Source organism: Garra rufa, chromosome 16, assembly GCF_049309525.1.
Source record: "Garra rufa chromosome 16, GarRuf1.0, whole genome shotgun sequence".
Lineage (NCBI taxonomy): Eukaryota > Metazoa > Chordata > Actinopteri > Cypriniformes > Cyprinidae > Garra > Garra rufa.
This window is the reverse complement of record NC_133376.1, coordinates 29,375,299-29,392,801: the sequence shown is the minus strand read 5'-3', so window position 1 is coordinate 29,392,801 and position 17,503 is coordinate 29,375,299. Positions and strand designations below refer to the sequence as shown.

The 17,503-nt window shown below is 35.1% G+C and overlaps 1 protein-coding gene across 3 annotated transcripts in view; it reads right to left on the bottom strand.

Annotated features, from left to right (window-relative positions):
- Positions 1-15,636, bottom strand: part of rnf130 (ring finger protein 130) — a 65,793-nt gene extending 50,157 nt beyond the window's left edge. For all 3 annotated transcript variants that reach the window (XM_073820616.1, XM_073820617.1, XM_073820618.1), the window contains exons 1-2: positions 15,498-15,636; positions 14,755-15,173 (exon numbers count right to left, since the gene is read on the bottom strand). In XM_073820616.1, the coding sequence (XP_073676717.1) occupies positions 14,755-15,028 (274 nt within the window). In that variant the 5' untranslated portion in view covers positions 15,029-15,173; positions 15,498-15,636. The remainder of the gene's footprint in view (positions 1-14,754; positions 15,174-15,497) is intronic.
- Positions 15,637-17,503: the final 1,867 nt, after the last annotated feature.

Here is a 17,503-nt window from a genome sequence, read left to right as displayed (position 1 = left end):
TCTTACTTAGAATTTTGTCTTGTTTCCAGCCAAAATATCTAAATATTATTAAATCAAGAAGGATTTTCTAGACAAGTAAAAATTATTGTCTTGTTTTTAGTAAAAACAAGTCAAAATTAAGTGAGTTTTTGTTTAAAACAAGCTAAATAATCTGTCAATGGGGTAAGAAAAAAAATCTTATTTCAAGCAGACAACTAGATTCAGACAACTCATTCAGCTAAAATGATTTGACTGTTTTTTTACATGCTTTAATTATTTTTTGTTACTAAAATAGTTTCTAAAGTTTCTGTTTCAAAGTTTACAGATAGATGGCAAATGTGTATGCCATATGTTCAGTGTTCATGTAAACTGTTTAATAAACACTTCTGGCACTTTTTTCGTGTCTCTTCATTAGTTTTGTTTTTCCTGTAAATGATTCAATAAATACCGTACCGTGCCATTCATACCGAGGTATTACCGTACCGTGAAGTTTTGATACCGTTACATCCCTAATAATTATCATAATTTTTATATTCATTTTACAGTTTGTAATTTTTTGCAGGTTGCAACCAAATGCTGGACATGTCAAAATACAATTTAAAACCCTGATCTGCGTGATTGTCATTTTCTAAACATTAAATAAACATCAAAACACCAAAAAATGGGTAACAGTTGCTAGTAAAAAATAGCCTAGATTAAGCCATACAATGGTTTGTGGTTACTTGCGGTCCCATTAAAAAAAAATAATAATAAAGTAAAATACTGCTTGAATTTCGGTGTAGGATTGAGGGAATCACACGTAATTTGACCAATTCTTGCAGGTTACGAGTCTATAATGCGGCAAATTCCCACAAACTTTTATTTACCAAAGCATGTAGATTGAATAAGTATATTTGTTCACACAGTTCAGATCAGATCAAAGTAGCGTCATTTCGTGTCAAATTAACCAAATTTCAAAAACATCCCCAGCTCAAGTTTTTGAGGAAAGACAGACATGTATAATGATAAAAGGCAAAATATTAAATGTCATGGATGAATATTTACTGAGTAATCCAATATTTTGTAGAGGCAGGTCAAAATAGCAATTTTCACATAAGATTCAGTCAAGTTACAGGGGCATAAAAATGACTTAAGAAAGATAGCAGCATTGTGTTGTTATATTTACACAGAAATTAGTAGGTTTATTAGTAAAATTAGTTGACTTTAGCCATCTTTGTTGCATTATGTGCCAATGGTGATCAATCAAAAATGGAGAAAGGGCACGTTTCATGTTTTTTGTTTTTGCATGCCTGTAACTCAAGAAGTATTAAAGAGATCTTAATGCCCTTTTAGATATTGGGTCTTAACAATTTTTCCTTTCGACATCTATATTTTTAAGGCCCTATATGATTAGGTTCCAGAGATACTGGAATTTCAATATGGCTCCAGGAGTAAATTGTACACATTTTCAGTGGTCAAAAACCAAATGTGGGTCAGTCTGCAAACAAATGATCTTTCTTTTCTTAAAAGAGGAATGTCTGAAGAACAAATAATGTTGAAACTACATATTTATCTTGTTTCATTCTGTCAAGACAACTGCATGACATGACTTGTCTAAATACTTTTTCCAAAGTTTGCTTACCTGTAACTCAAGAAGTGTTAAAGATACCGCAATATGATTTTAATTATAGTTGTTAATAAACTTTTCTTTTGGAAACTTAATTATCAAGGGCCAACATTATTTACTCCCAGGGATATCTCAATGAGACTCCATGTCCATATTGTTGAAAATTACCCATTTTCAGTAGTAAAAAAAAAAACAATATTGGTCACTTTGTATACAGCTTATTTATTTATTTAAAGAACAATGTCTGAAGAAGAAATAATTTTGAAATTAGAACTGTATCTTATTTCCCTCTATTAAAACAATTTTTGACTTCTTGAGATACAGACATGCGAACTTTGGAGAAAAACTTGAAAAGTGCTGTTTCCACCTTTTTGTCACCATTACAATTGTTGCATTTGGTTGCACATAATGCAACAAAGATTGCTAAAGTCAACGGATTATACTAATATGCCTACCAATCTCTGAGTAAAAATAACCCCCTGTAACTTGACTGAATCTCAGGTGAAAATTGCCATTTTGACCTCTTTCTACAAAAGAGTGAATTACTCTTGCCTTTCATCACTATACATGTCTATCTGTAATCAGAAAGAAAATATTAGCAAAAATCAAAAATTTGAGCCAGGGACCTCTAGTTGAATTGACACGGAATGACCCTATAGTATTTTGTAAATTTCCGTGAGAAAGTTTACAAAAATACCTTTACAAATAATAATGTGAATTATTCAGCGCTATCGCGCTATCGCGCTTTCCCTTTTTCAAGAGATCTTGTACTCGCATGCTGATTTCTGTGCTCTCGCACTTAAAGCACAAGCACATAGAGCCGCCTCTCCAACAGCTCACAAGTACCAAAGTGAGTAATTTTCCACAGTTTATTACACTAAAACTGTCAAATACACACAACTTTGTCAAAATGCCCGTTTTTGGGAAGTATTCACATAAACAGAGTTGGTTATGTCTTAAGTGAAGTCAAACAGTATTTGTAACAGTAAACTGGATCTGTGCCTTCGGTCTTAAAGTGATAGCAGCCTACAGCATATAGACCAATTTCTGTGTTTGCAAACAACAGTGATGACATTTTTTGTGGACAGAGCCTATCTGTTGGCTCTAAAAAGAAAATAACAGTTCTCAAGTAGCAGTCTGTGGAAGCCAATGGAATAAAAGAAAAAAAAAGGTCATTTTGATTTTGATTTTTTTTTTTTACTTTTTTCTAACAATTCCAAGATTCTATATCTCAATTCTGATAAGAAAAATCTACTTGCCATTCCTTAGCTCTGAATCATCAGTTTATATCCCACACTACTGGCTTTTTTCTCCTGATTGACAAACTTGCAATTGTTGAGTTATATCAAGTTATAAAGTTTAAACTAGAACATAAACTAGATATAACTAGAAGAAACTTGCATTTGCAAGAAAAAACAAGTCTGAATTGTGAGACAGAATGGGTAAATGTTATGTAAAATGGTAAGTTTAAATAGTATTTCATGCTGTAACTGTAGGGCGTAGTTTTAATCCATAGTCTGTGTGTTTAAACGTCTGCGTTTAGCTTCAAATGGCATCTTTGATGACAGTATTCTATAAAAATGATTTGCATTCTGATTCTGACACCTGAAGGCACAACAGTGCATTTTTTCTCCTATTCCATGGATTTTACCCATTTCCCTCCACTTGTTACTAGTCTTTTTCTACCACCACAATTCGTGCGAAGTTGCAAGTGAGGTAACTGACGTCTACTCCAAATTGGTCGATACCTGCTACTGTCTGTGTTAATCAAACAACAAAAGACAACTCACTGACTGGGTTAATCTGTATCTCTATAATTTTTATAGAGCAAAGACTATTAAGTGTTATTTTACATTTGATTACTTTTTCAATTTCTGCACCAGAATGCTATTGTTAGACCTACCTGAAAAACTTAAAGCACTGCTTATTTCATTTGTATATTTATTCTGTTGTATTTCTTTATGCTACTGCTCATAATTAGTTTATTTTATTAGTTCTTACCTTTTTATTGAACGTTTACTTGTCTGTGTTTAGCTAAAATAATAAAAAAAAAAAGTTCTAAATCAAGCTTTCTGACACTGTGTAAGCTATTGCACAACAAAATTACCCTATACACCCACATTTCCCACTTCAAATGAAAAAAAAAAAAAAAAAAAAAAAAAATCCCACTATAAGAGTTACCTAAGTGGGGAATTCCAAAACAAAATTCAAGCCCTATACTTGTTTGAAGATTTTGTCTTGTAATAGCTGGAGCATGGTGAAAAGGTTGAACTTAATCAAGACAGTCGATCATGTGTTAATAAGATTGGATGCACCAAAATATTAAATTTTTGGTATTACATTTTGCTAATTAAAATATTGTTCTACATGAATAGAATATCAATTAGATTATGACACTGGTGCATGATTGTTGGATACAACGAGTGTCAACACCTCTAATGTGAGACAGACCAAAATCCCCATTTTAAAGGGTAGCGTGTTTAAACTATATCCAATTTGCGTAAAATGCCAAAACTCTCCATCTGTCAGAGAACCATGTAAGACATTCATCAGCAGCAATGCCATCAGTTTGGCTAGTCATCATATGGTAACAACAGCTTCTAAGTCCCACATAAGGTCCCCAGGAACCAGAACCAAATAAAATTCAATACCATATCAGCATTTTAAATCTTTATTATTTTTCTCCTTTCCTTCAGTTTCTCTTTAAAAGTGAGTCAACTGAATAAAATCTGCAACTTATCCTTTAGACGAATTCATGATCCAATTAGGGCAAAAGTGCAGAAATTTAAAAGTAATCTTATTAAGATGTCTTGCCGGAGAATTTAGATGGATTAAATTCCATGTCATATGTCATCTAAAGCAGTGAGAAGTCTTTGTTAAAGTATCTTTACCGGAAATTATTTTGAACTTAATGACTCAGCGTGTTCACTCTTCTAAAAGCTTCAGGCTTGACAAAAAGCTACACTCTTAAAAATAACGGTACTTTGAAAGGTTCTTCACAGCGATGCCATAGAAGAACCATTCAGTCAAAGGTTTTTTAAAATACCATCTCTTTCTTACCTTTTTATAATCTGAAGAACCTTCTTTGGCCACAAAGAACCTTTTGTGGAACAGAAAGGTTCTTCAGCTGTTAAAGGTTCTTTATGGAACCATTTAGACAAAAAAGATTCTTCTATGGCATCGAGAAGCACCTTTATTTTTAAGAGTGTACTATCTTACCTAGTAAAAGCTGGTAAAATTAGGTTTTGTTTGATCTTGAAAAAGAGAAATAAACAATGCCTGTTTTCATTTTAAATTTCATTGCATTACCATTTAAACAGACTCAGCACAAAGCCTGCAAATGATGGACATATGCAAAACAAGAAAACATTCAAATGCATGTTCTCACATGTCCATTCTCTGCTCTAGTTAAATAAGGAGAATTACTAATGCAGAGCATGAGGCAAAAGTTAATGCAGTCGTCCAAATGGGATCCTGTAATGAGGCTTTGCCGTTACTACATCATTACTACATCATTCGACCATGTAGCAGCAAAATAAACTCATGCAGTTTATAACATGAATATTAATATCAGAACACACTTCTAATGGAAATGTTACAGTATCTGCTGTTCTGGACATATAATAAAGACCCACATTGTCAAAGCCAATACTGTTAGTTCACAGGCTGGTCAAGCAATCTGGCACTAGGTCATTTCTGCCAATCATTAGCTAGGACGAACAGATTGTCTGCAAATCAAATCGGGATCTTGTCCAATAGCTAGTCAGAGCATTATGGTTTTCACAAATTAAATGCAGTGCCGGAGGACATGCGCTTCCTAGAAACCGTCTCCATTAATTCTAATCAGACGATGTGGGGCATGAGAGTTGATCAGTGCGAGTTCAAAAAACAAATTGATCTTGTGTATCTGGGATACGTGTGCTTGTCATCACGGGTCATTAACTATTAGAAGAAACTAAAATACAGTGCAAATTAGACTGTTTTAAAATCATTAACTGTAAATACAATTAAAAAGATTATGACATTAAAATAATAATGATTCAAATAACTAATCTTATTATAATTAAAATATGACCATTATGTTTAATTCCTGTTCCTAGTTCACCCTTGCAAACGTGAAATAAAATCGAAATGTGCAGAATCTGCTGCCTTCTCAAGACTGTTCATTTTCATCTTTGTTTTTCCACCTCTAGCACTGTCTGCACAACCACGACAGGCATGTGCAAGCTTAGGAATGCTAGATACCATCAGCAGAAGCAACAAAATCCCACCATCAGACCACCTGCACTAAAACCAGACAAACGTCACCATAACCCATATCTCTGTCATCTCTCCCTGTGGGAGTAAGAAAGATACATCTTGGTTTTGCAAAGCTGAACAGCTGGAACCTGTTCTTATGCTGTATCTGAAACACAATTGGATATTTGCACCACACCAAGAACAATTTTCAGGTTAATCTACAATGAACAGTCTTAATCACTTCAATATTACATAAAGCGCACGTAAAATTCCAGGAAAAGCTTTTAGACAGATGCCGAGTCATTCACCCACAGCAGAACTCCACAACAGAAAACCCTGTTGGGACTGATATGTAGGTCAATCCTTCTGACTGAAGTGCACATGCGAACTGTTGATAATGACAAGGCACATCAATTCTACAGTACTGTATTTAAATCTGGCTATCTGTGTGCTAAGACGTCAAATCTGCAGCAGAAGACATGCTAGAGAGAGGGAGAGAAAAGGGAAGGTACTTCTACATTGGAAAAATATTCAAATCACTATTTCTAAAAATGGAAATTGATAGAAAAGATTATATAATTATATTATATTATAACAGAGTATTAAATTAGACAAAGGATATTTCTTCATGTTCCTAACCATAGCATGTTTTTTATCTGAATATTGTTTTGATAATGAATTTATAGATTGTTTTTTTTTAATGAACTAATTAAATGCATTTTTCTGAAATGAAATAATCATGATCAGTCTCACCTAACAATTCTTAAATATACTTCTATATTGCAATAATTTCACATTCGATCATCAAATGAATGTACTAGAAACAACATACAGTATATTTTTAATATTGGTTTAATTTTTTTATGACTGAAGGTATCACTGATACCAATATTACTCAAAATGTATTCTTTTTTCCCCCTAATATTTAACCATTGACTTTAGCCATTCAACATTACAGAATATTTGAGAGCTATCAATTTTAACATTTATTAGACATTTATTAAAAAATAAAATTTCTAATTTAAATAAACTTAAAACAATCTCTCATAAACTTTACCTGTGCTTAGGGCTGGTTTCTTGATTTTTCCAGAACATTTGACCAGTTCTCCGTTTTTTACCATTTTTAACTAGTCAACTTGAAAATGTAACTACAACATGTTTTAAGTAACTTATTTTTTTATAGAAAATGCTAAGTTATCAAACACTAATAACAAAGTTAAATATAGATGAATCCTTAAAGCAACAAAAGTTATTGATTTCCTCTTTTTTCTTTCATTCTTTGATTAATAGACACCACAGCAGCTGGGTTATTAGGTTATTTGGCTACTATTACTTTAAGAGCTGCCATTAATAAACATGACACTGTTCTAACATGCATGCTTGTAGTTTCGCTCACGCTTTAATAGGAAATCATACAGCACGTGCAGCATTTAGGTGTGCATCTGAAGCTTGTGCGCTAGTATAGAGCACAGTAAAACGGCTGACAGGACAGGTAAATATGTTTTTACTGACATATGGCCCGACAACATCTCAACCGCAGTTCACTGTTGTTCTATTGAAGCTCTTTGTCACCTGCTCCTGCTCTCATTTGACTAGCGTCTGGTGCTGAAGTAGAGTGTGCATCTGAAAAGTCTCCTGTTTGATGTGGTTATAAAGACATTCTGCATCTCAATAAACACACTTCTTGTCAAGAAAAAAAAAGAAATAGAAGCAGCAGTTGTGAGTGGGGTGGCTAACCCTAGCCCTGCCCCTGCGTTAACTGTATTAATATAAGGGCACATTTTTTAAAATTGAGATTTATACATCTGAAAGCTGAATAAATAAACTTTCAATTGATGTATGGTTTGTTAGGATAGGACAATGTTTGGCCGAGATGCCTCTGAATATGAACCTGAGGGAGTAAAAAAAATATTGAGAAAAGTTGTCCAAATTAAGTTCTTAGCAATCCACATTACTCTTAAAAAATTAAGTTTTGATATATTTTTGGTATAAAATTTACAAAATATCTTCATGGAACATGATCTTAATATTACATGATTTTTGGCTTAAAAGAAAAAAAACATTTTGACTAGGGATGCACCGATACCAATCGGTCGATAAAACTTGCGCGTTTTGTCAGTAAAGCCGGTTCTGTAATCAGCGGTAAATGCCATCAGGTGCGTGATTTCACGTTGAGCCGTATATACTACACACAGCCGTTGTTTACCGACGAGCTGCGCATAGCAATGTTCATTATCAGTGTGAATGTGCGCAGCTCATCTGTAAACAACGGCTGTGTGTAGTATATACGGCTCAACGTGAAATCACGCACCTGATGGCATTTACCGCTGATTACAGAACCGGCTTTACTGACAAAACGCGCAAGTTATCGACCGATAAGGATCGGTGCATCCCTAATTTTGACCCATGACAATGTATATTAAACACAGTTAAACTGAAAAAATTAATCGACCACATTAACACGCTAATTTTGACAGCACTAATGATAAATATAAGGATTCCAGAACTTAACACTCTTGTAAGCTAACTTGACTGCAAAATATTTCCAAAATAAACACATCCTTACATTAAAACAAACATGTTACAAAGTTCAAAATAACTCTGCATAACAGAAATGACCTCACTGTCGATGCTAAATATTTGACCTGTTCCAGTATAAAGTATTTCACTGCTGCTCATCAGCAGAAATTGTTTGATAAGCAGCAACACTGCAGACACACACAAGTGCTGTTCTGTGCATGATAAGATGTGGCAGTAATTCCCAAGGGGCAAAAACAAGGAAGCAAAATAAGAGCAAGTTTCTTCTTTATGAGTCTTTCGTAGAACTTAAGGTGGTACTTGTGTTGATGAAGCAAATGTGCAGAAAGGGGGTGAAACTGAACTTGGATTCAACTCAAGCAATCACAAACAGCACTGAGACTTTGAGGGATGATTTAAAGTGCTTCTTCAAAAACAAACAAAATCTACAATGTTATTTCAGACATATTCAGAAGAGCCACAAAACCCATTAAGCGTTTGAGTGAATATAAACCAGGTTTACAGTAAATCTTTACCGGATCACTACAAACTACGTTCAGACACGGCGCTAATTCGATTCTCTGCAGCTCGTCTCCTAACATTGCGTTCATCTCAAATGAGAATACATTACGACCTCACATGCACCCACTCAGAGGAAAATCATGGGTATTAAGAAAAACACAGGCAGCCAATTTGCTTCCTCAGCCCTGCTGGCCTTCTCCAACCTCACTTCATATGACAACAACACCACTGCAATCAATGTCCCAACATTACTCCAGCTCACATTTCCTGCCTGGATCAATTAGAAGCATATGGCACGTCACATGGTTCCTGTCCGTTCTTTCATCTGTTTCTTTTTACAAATGGATTTTTCTGTTCTTCTTTGGGTAGTAGCAAATCAATGGACTGTTTACGTCACATGAGACTTTAAAAACCTCTCCCAGGACAGCCTGTGAGACAACCTGCTAAGTGTTAACCTTATAGTATAGAGCACAACTGAATTAATGCATAAAACCTTTGTTTTGTTGGTATAAATGACTGTATTTAAGTTGATTCAATTTAATTTAGATATTACCATTTATAGGCTACTATTTTGTTCTTGCAAAGGAATAGTTCATCCATAAATGAAAATTCTGACATTATTTATTCACTCTTTTGTCATTCCAAAGTGTTCTTCCGAGCACAAACTTAAAGAATAAAGTCATTATTAGTCATTATTTTTGTTTTCTTTGCGCACAAAAAGTATTCTCGTAGCTTCATAACATACGGTTGAACCACTGATGTCACATGGACTATTTTAACTATGCTAAAAACAGTAGTTCCCTTGCTGTCTATGGAGAGTCAGAAAGCTCTCGAATTTCATCAGAAATATCTTAATTTATGTTCCAAAGATGAACGAAGGTCTTGGGTTTGGAACAATATGAGGGTGAGTAAATGACAGAATTTTCATTTTTGGGTGAACTATTCCATTAAAGGAATAATTCATATATTTATAGAAAAATCTCTCTTCCAAGATGTACGAGTGGTGTGGATTACATCAGCTGTTCTCATTTTGATGGCACCTATTCACAGCAGAGGATCCTTTGGTGAACAGGTTATATAATGCTACATTTCTCTAAATATAAAGAAACTCACTGCATCTTCGAGTAAAACCTTTGAGTTTTCAGCAAACTATTGTAAGAAAAAACTCTTCAGTATTAATATTTTTCATCCAATTTATTATCCAATATCTGTGAGGATAATTTTTTATTGGATAATACCACTCGAGATACTATTTTTCACTTATTATAGTCTCTTTAACAAGAAAGAAAATTAAATAAAGAAAAATAAAAATCTATATGAGAAAACAAACATGTACAGAAAGTGCCTGCTCAAGTTTATATCACTAGCCAGCTTTTTAAATGATAATTATCCAACTTTCAGGCTACACAAACACTACAGGAAAAGTATTGAATAAAACAGACCATTAGGTCACTTGCCCATTGGCCAACTTGTAGTGTCCATGACCTGGAGTGAATCTAATTAGCCCTTATGTCAGGGTCATTTACTGCCATTTGGGCTTGTTCAAGCGTCATAAATCGCTATGCAGTGGGAATCATGCTACATGATGCTTATCGACACAAATATGCATCACTTCCTACTGGCCACAGTCTTGTTTGAGGCTGCTATCTCTCTGGCTTGCTGCTTGGGGGCTTTGCTGGACTAGCTTTTATTGGACACTAAGTTGCCTCTGCATATTGGCAGGTGATTTTCTGTCTCACTACCCATTAGCTAAGTGTGGTTTGTTATGTTGCCAGACCCCTAATGATAGCAGCAGCTGGTGGGGAAACCGTGAGAAGTGAGTGAAAAAGAAAATGGCGAGTTCCAAGACCCTGCACTCCTATTGTCTGTTTTTTTTTTTCACTTTCTATGGGGTGGACTAAGAGCAAGGGAATCTTTTTGTACTCACTACCTTGTTTAGACTGATGAGCCACTGGTAAGCTATCTGAGGGCCATGAGGAGAGATAAACAGAGGTCAGTCGAATACATTGAGGTCTCCTGAGGAAATATAATCTTGAAGCAGCCAAACAGGAAGCAGTGAGCTGCTTGTTTTTTCTCTGTGAGACAGGCTCACTAAGGCTTACAGTGACTTAGTAGTTTTTCAAAGACAAACACTCCACAATGTTTTGTTCAGTGCTGGAGCTCAGACGTTATTGGTGATTGACAGTTATCAAGGTTCAGCAACTGCTTTCAAAAAGCTGTTCTTATATGGCTTATAAGTAAATAAGGATGGACCGATCAATATCAGGCGATATTTGGCTTAAACCTGTGATCTGCCAAGTGCTGAATGTACTTAAATTAAGGGCTTAAATTAAGTGCAGCATGTGCATTTTGCAAAATAAATCCATTTATGGCTGTTTGCATTTAGAAATATAAATGTAAAACACGCACAAATCATGATATGCCTAGTTTTATAAGTAACTAATGTAATTCTCTCCATACTATGACCAGCTAGTCACAGAAAAACAAAGAAAAATGCAAATAAAGTAGTGTAGAACTTAATTTTGTCCAATGGAAATTGATTGTAACATTGCCATTTGTTAATTTGTGTTAGTTTCTTTTTTTTTAAATTAAAGATTACAAGGGCACACGAATTAAAAAATAATGTGCACAGATAAATCATTTATAATAAGTATTCTATAAAAAATAAGAATTGTCAGTTTTGATTTCATGGTGACCCTGGACCACAATATCATACTTAAGTAGGACAGGTATATTGTAGCAATAGCCAACAATACATTCTATAAGTCAAAATTAAGTACTGATCATGTTCCATGAAGATATTGAGTAAATTTCCTACAATACATATATCAAAACTTATTTTTTTATTAGCAATATGCATTGCTAAGAACTTCATTTGGACAATTGCAAAGGCATTTTTCTTAATATTTTGAAATTTTTGCACCCTCAGATTCCAAATTGTATCTCAGCCAAATATTGTCCTATCCTAACAAACCAATACATCAATGGAAAGCTTATTTATGCAGCTTTCATAAGATGTATAAATCTCAATTTTATAACATTGACCCTCATGACTGGTTTTTGAATGGCATTTTTTTGTATTAAACAGGTGTAATTTTAAAATGTATCTACGTTATTAGTATTAACACAGTGCCCACTGTGGAGAATCACGATCAGTTTAATCAGTGTTATTTAACACCCCAAAAGAGTACGTGACAAAAACAAGACAAGCTTTAAACCCAAACCCACGCCTCTTCCTCTTTAAATGTATGCAGCTGAGAGCAATAACATCCCAAACATTCCTTCCGTTGGGAGAAAATTCTTGGTCAGCTGATCAGTAGTACTGAACCACTCAGGAATGATTATGCTATAGTGAATTCACAAATGCACCATTCTCAGAGGCAAGAGAGAGCATCCTGACCTGAAAGTGATTAGAGTAACAGAGGAAGTGGGTGTTACTGCTTTATGTCAGTACTCTGGTCTCTTTACACACAATCTTCTGCTGAGAATCATTACCTTGCATCAGATCCAATTGAGATGGCAGTAAAAAAGCAGAACTTGTGGAAGTTTAGCTTTAGATTTACTGTGCGCATTTACTTTTAAATGATAAATTGTCTTCTTTGGATATTGTCTTTTGGGGGGTTAGTATCTTCCCTCACTGCAAACGGCAGAATGGATGTGTTAATGTCCTTGAGAACATATTTCACATTAAATATAGAGCCTGGTGTCCCTGTTTCAGCTCCTGACTGGATCAGGATTAATGACCTCCACTGGGTTCACTGGCATAATGACCAGTAGGCCAGACAACTGCCTCGGGTCAATCCAACACACTAGGTTAACTAGAACAGCATGTAAGCTAAAATTGGTACAATGAGGAATGGACACGCGACAGAAAAATGCCCTGCTGAACTCATCAAAAACAAGCTTTGAAAACAGAACTCAAAATCTGTGATCAGCAGGAAAGATTGCAATAGTTGATATCGACATATTCATCTTCCTTAGTCTTACCACAATGGCAGTAAACCAAGTCAAAGTGCCCTGCACCTCAATAAGCATACTAATGGTGCTATAAATATTGATTAATAATTGATTTCCAGAGAATCTTAGTCTCAAGGATTTCTGGTGATTTCTGAGCATCCTGTAACCTGAACAAGCAAGAACAACTGGGATAAAGCGAGAGAGAAACATGCATCCGAACACTGGAAGACGACACCAGTCAGCTCAAGAATGATTATAGATACCGCACTTCCCTCGAGCCATTCAATACATACAGAAGGATCTAGCAAAAATGAAGTGATTGAGCAAAATTTTGAATAACAAGTGCAGCTAATGGAGATGAATTTGCCTAAACATGTCAGCTAAACGAGAAATGGGAAATTGATAGAGAAAGCCAAAGACAGCAGCCATGGCACTGCAAAAAGCAACTTTGGACCTTGAAGAGCATGCACAACAGTACTAGGATTAAACACAAGTTTGCTAAGCAATTGAGCAACACTGGCTGGCGGCAAGCGGGCCACTTATGCTCTGAGACACAAGAGCTGCTAATTTAGTGCAGAGGAGGGCAAGGGATGGTATTACTGTTAACGCAAACAAAGCAAGTCACGCTTGTGTCCCTTATCCCCTACGTCACTGACTTTTCAGAACAGAGAACACAGTGGTGCAGGGCCTCTTCAGGGGAGGTTTTGCAAGTATATAGTACGAAGGGTGTACAGTTCTGTTTACTGAGTCATTGCAAGAGAATCAGCCAAAGAAAGGCACCTGACTATCCGCAAGGTCTCACATTAACAAAAGCCACTGTCAGTGTCCACTGAATCAAAAATAAAAAAATAAAATGAAACTCCACTGAATGACCAGCAGACTTTTTCTGAGAAGTTCTAATGAAGCAAATATTCAACACCAGTTTTCTCCTCTCTTTGTGCACAACAGAGGAAATTACATGACAGTCATATGGAGATGTCAAATAGCACAGGAAGTTTCTGATCTCAAAGCCCAAACTTTACTAACGTGACTTTCAAAATTGTTCTCTTTCATAAAGCAAGATAGATTTTAACACACGTGTCCCTGGACCACAAAACCAGTCATAATGGTCACTTTTTTTGAAATTGAGATTTATACATAATCTGAAAGATGAATAAACAAGCTTTACATTTGATGTATGGTTTGCAACGATAGGAGAATATTGGCTACAACTATACAACTATTTGAAAATCTGGAATCATTTCAATCGAGTTGTCCAAATGAAGTTCTTAGCAATGCATTTAACTAATCAAAAAAAAAAAAGGTTTTGATATATTTATGCTAGGACATTTACAAAATATCATGGAATATGATCTTTACTTAATATCCTAATGATTTTTAGCATAAAGAATAGATCATTTTGACCCATACCATTTTATTGCGGGCTATTGCTACAAATATACCTGTGCTACTTAAGACTGGTTTTGTGGTCCAGGGTCACATATTTGCAAAAATGACAATAAAACAAACCATAAAACATATTATGCTCACTATGTATACAAAATACTGTATTAACATCAATAAAACTATGGACAAAGTCCTATGCAAGGGTTATGTTTCTTGCTTGTTTGGATAGTCATTAGTTGCCTAAAAAATCAGCTTAAGTTGGTTTTAGCTGGTCTGTTGGCCTAACCATTCTGGTTTCGCAAGAGTTTTGGGCATTTTTTAGCCAGTCCGGCTTTCTGGCCACATAGCTAACCCAGTTGAACACCTCGGTCCACCCAGACTAGGAGACAAGCAAGGACCCGCAAACCATCTTAAGACTCCTTCAAGATGCCTTTTCTCTCAATAGGATTATTAATGACTCTGACAAGTGAAGAGCTGTAAAGCATCCATTCTGGTGACATTTTTGCACACCTGTTTAATATATCAATGTATATACAGTACACACTCACCCCCATTAACAGCAGCAGGTGCGATTACGATCCCCTTCGCCTCTGTTTTGGGGGAATTCTGCCCGTACCGCCCGTCATTCTTCGTTACCATCTGTTGAGGATTGCCTTTAAGGTCCAAAACGGTAGCGTTAACCGTGGCGCTATAATAATCCTCCTTGTTCACCATAGTTTTGTCGGCACCGATAGACAGCGTACACCTGGGCGAGACGAAGGCGAGGAGGAAGGCGAGAAGGCAGCTGCTGCATGACGCCGGCGCGGCCAATCTCTTCAGCATCTTCGGCAATGTCTTCACCGTTCAACGCAACCCGACTCTGCGAATCTTTCAACGGTCAGCGCTCTTCTCAAGAGCCCTCATGTAAACATACTGTCCTCCTCTCTCAAGCCACAACGTTCACATGAAGAGCCATGCGCCGCTTCCCCTGACAGAAAGAAAGGAAGAAAGGGTAGACAGATTTGTCGACGTTACTGACAACAAAACGCGCGTATTTCAACAAAGAGGCTTGAACCCGTATAATGGACCCCGTTAGGTTTTATTAAAGGCGGTTAGACTTATCTACAGGTCCATTAACTAGTACACAGGCTTTTAACGACTGTTAAAGGGCAACAAATGTATCTCTTCTGCTGTCAGGACCGCTTTGTTCGTGCAACCAGCCCTGACAACCAGCTGCTATGCAACAAAAACACCTTTCCTAGCTAGCTGAGATTTGGATTTATTTAGAAAAGGTTATGACGAGATATCTTACCTTCTCGGTCGCTTCCACCAATTATTTACAGTTAAACTCTCTTATTGTTGTGATATTTCACAGCGCCGTGGCTCGTTCGGCCATAGGCAGACCGATGTGTTGCTGTTCTGCTCGCCTTTTTTCCTTCTCGCCAACACTGAGCTGTACGCGTTTGCGCAGGCGCGAAGCAGCGCGTCTCTCGCCACAAGTGAGATCAGATCAGTGGGAGGGAAGGACGGGGCCACATCACCATCATCTCAAAATGCGTATGCTCTGCCTTAATCACTCATTTAATACCAGTGGTAGCGTTTGTGGCCGTTTACTTTTAGATTTGAGGAGTCTATAGTTTACAAGGAGTTGTTTATGTATTTTATGTGTATTACAGTTTTTGTAGGCTATGTTATAAATCATTTTTATATTGCTAGTGATCAAAGTGGTTTTATTCCAGATGATTTTTAAGAAAAGAAGCATGAAGAGCACAATACAGTATGATGGCATTATACATTAGCTAACATAAAGTAACAATATTGCTTTCAGCATTTTTAATATTTGCCAGTGTTAGTCAATAGAAATGCAGTTGTTCATTGTTTATAACTTTGAAGTAACAACTTTGATTTTAAGAATGTATTGGTATCTAAATGTTGAAATTTACTCAGTGAACAATACTTCTACAGCATTTAATCTTAGATAATTTTACTTTTTGTTATGATAAATTGTGTGTTTTATTTCTCATTTGTAAGTAATTCTAATATGCTGATTTGCTGTTCAAGAAACATTATTATTATTATTATTATTATTATTATTATTATTATTATTATTATTATTATCAATATTTAAAATAATTGATTCGTTTTTTTCAGGATTCTTTGATAAATAGAAAGATTCGAAGATCAGCATTTATCTGAAATAAAAAGATTTGGTGACATTTTCCAAAAGCTTGGAGTCAGTTATATATATATATATATATATATATATATATATATATATATATATATATATATATATATATATATATTATAGAAATTAATACTTTTATTTAGTAATGATGCTAAGAATTCAGATTTGAAATCACATGAATAAATTACATTTTAAAATATATTCAAATACAAAACAGTTATTTTAAATGGTAAATATTTCAGAATTGTACTGTATTTGCTGTACTTTAGATCAAATAAATGCAGGCTTGGTGCACAGAAGAGACTTCTTTAAAAAAAAAAAACTAAAAATCTTACTGCTCAAAAACTTTTGACTGTAGTGTAAGTAATGTTAAATGGATCATTATTGTAGTGTTACTGAAGTAACTGATTCACATTTTATACTAAATTGTGTAGCTTGTTAATTGTTTGCAGGCATGCATATTGTTTCATTTGGTTTTCTAAGTAAAATGCATGCACTCACTTAGCTGGGAACAGTTTGTGACTAAATGGGTTAAGTCATATGGTGCATGCAGAACATTTGCCACACCTGGCTGCATCTGTATAGCCAGATGGTATGAAAGTGCACTGGACAACAGATCCAGTTCACAGTTTATGATGAGACTTCTTTTCTTTTCTTTTCTTTTCTTTTCTTTTCTTTTCTTTTCTTTTCTTTTCTTTTCCATGTCATATTGTTTCCCACTTTTTGTCCATATACTTTAAACAATTACCATGAATTGCCCATCATATGCAAACTTCTTGTGTAGCCTAATAGCAGAGATCAGTTATTAGTTGGACCATATCAACAACTCATCAGATCTGTGGCTCTCTCTAGTGGAGACCATATAGTCCTACATTACAATAAATTATCGTATTACAATGTTTATTTTTTATTATAAGTAATAAATTAACTTTTTTGTGTGTGAAAGTCACATTAAAACTTGTTTTTATGTTTTTCGATAAACATTTTACCACATTTGTTACTTTTCGAATTCTGTTTATGCATAGTTTTTATTTTACTCTTAACTTTTCAAACTTTCAATTTACTAATGTTTAACCTTATGATCTAAACAAAGAATAAAATAAACTATTTCTATATGAATTATTACATTC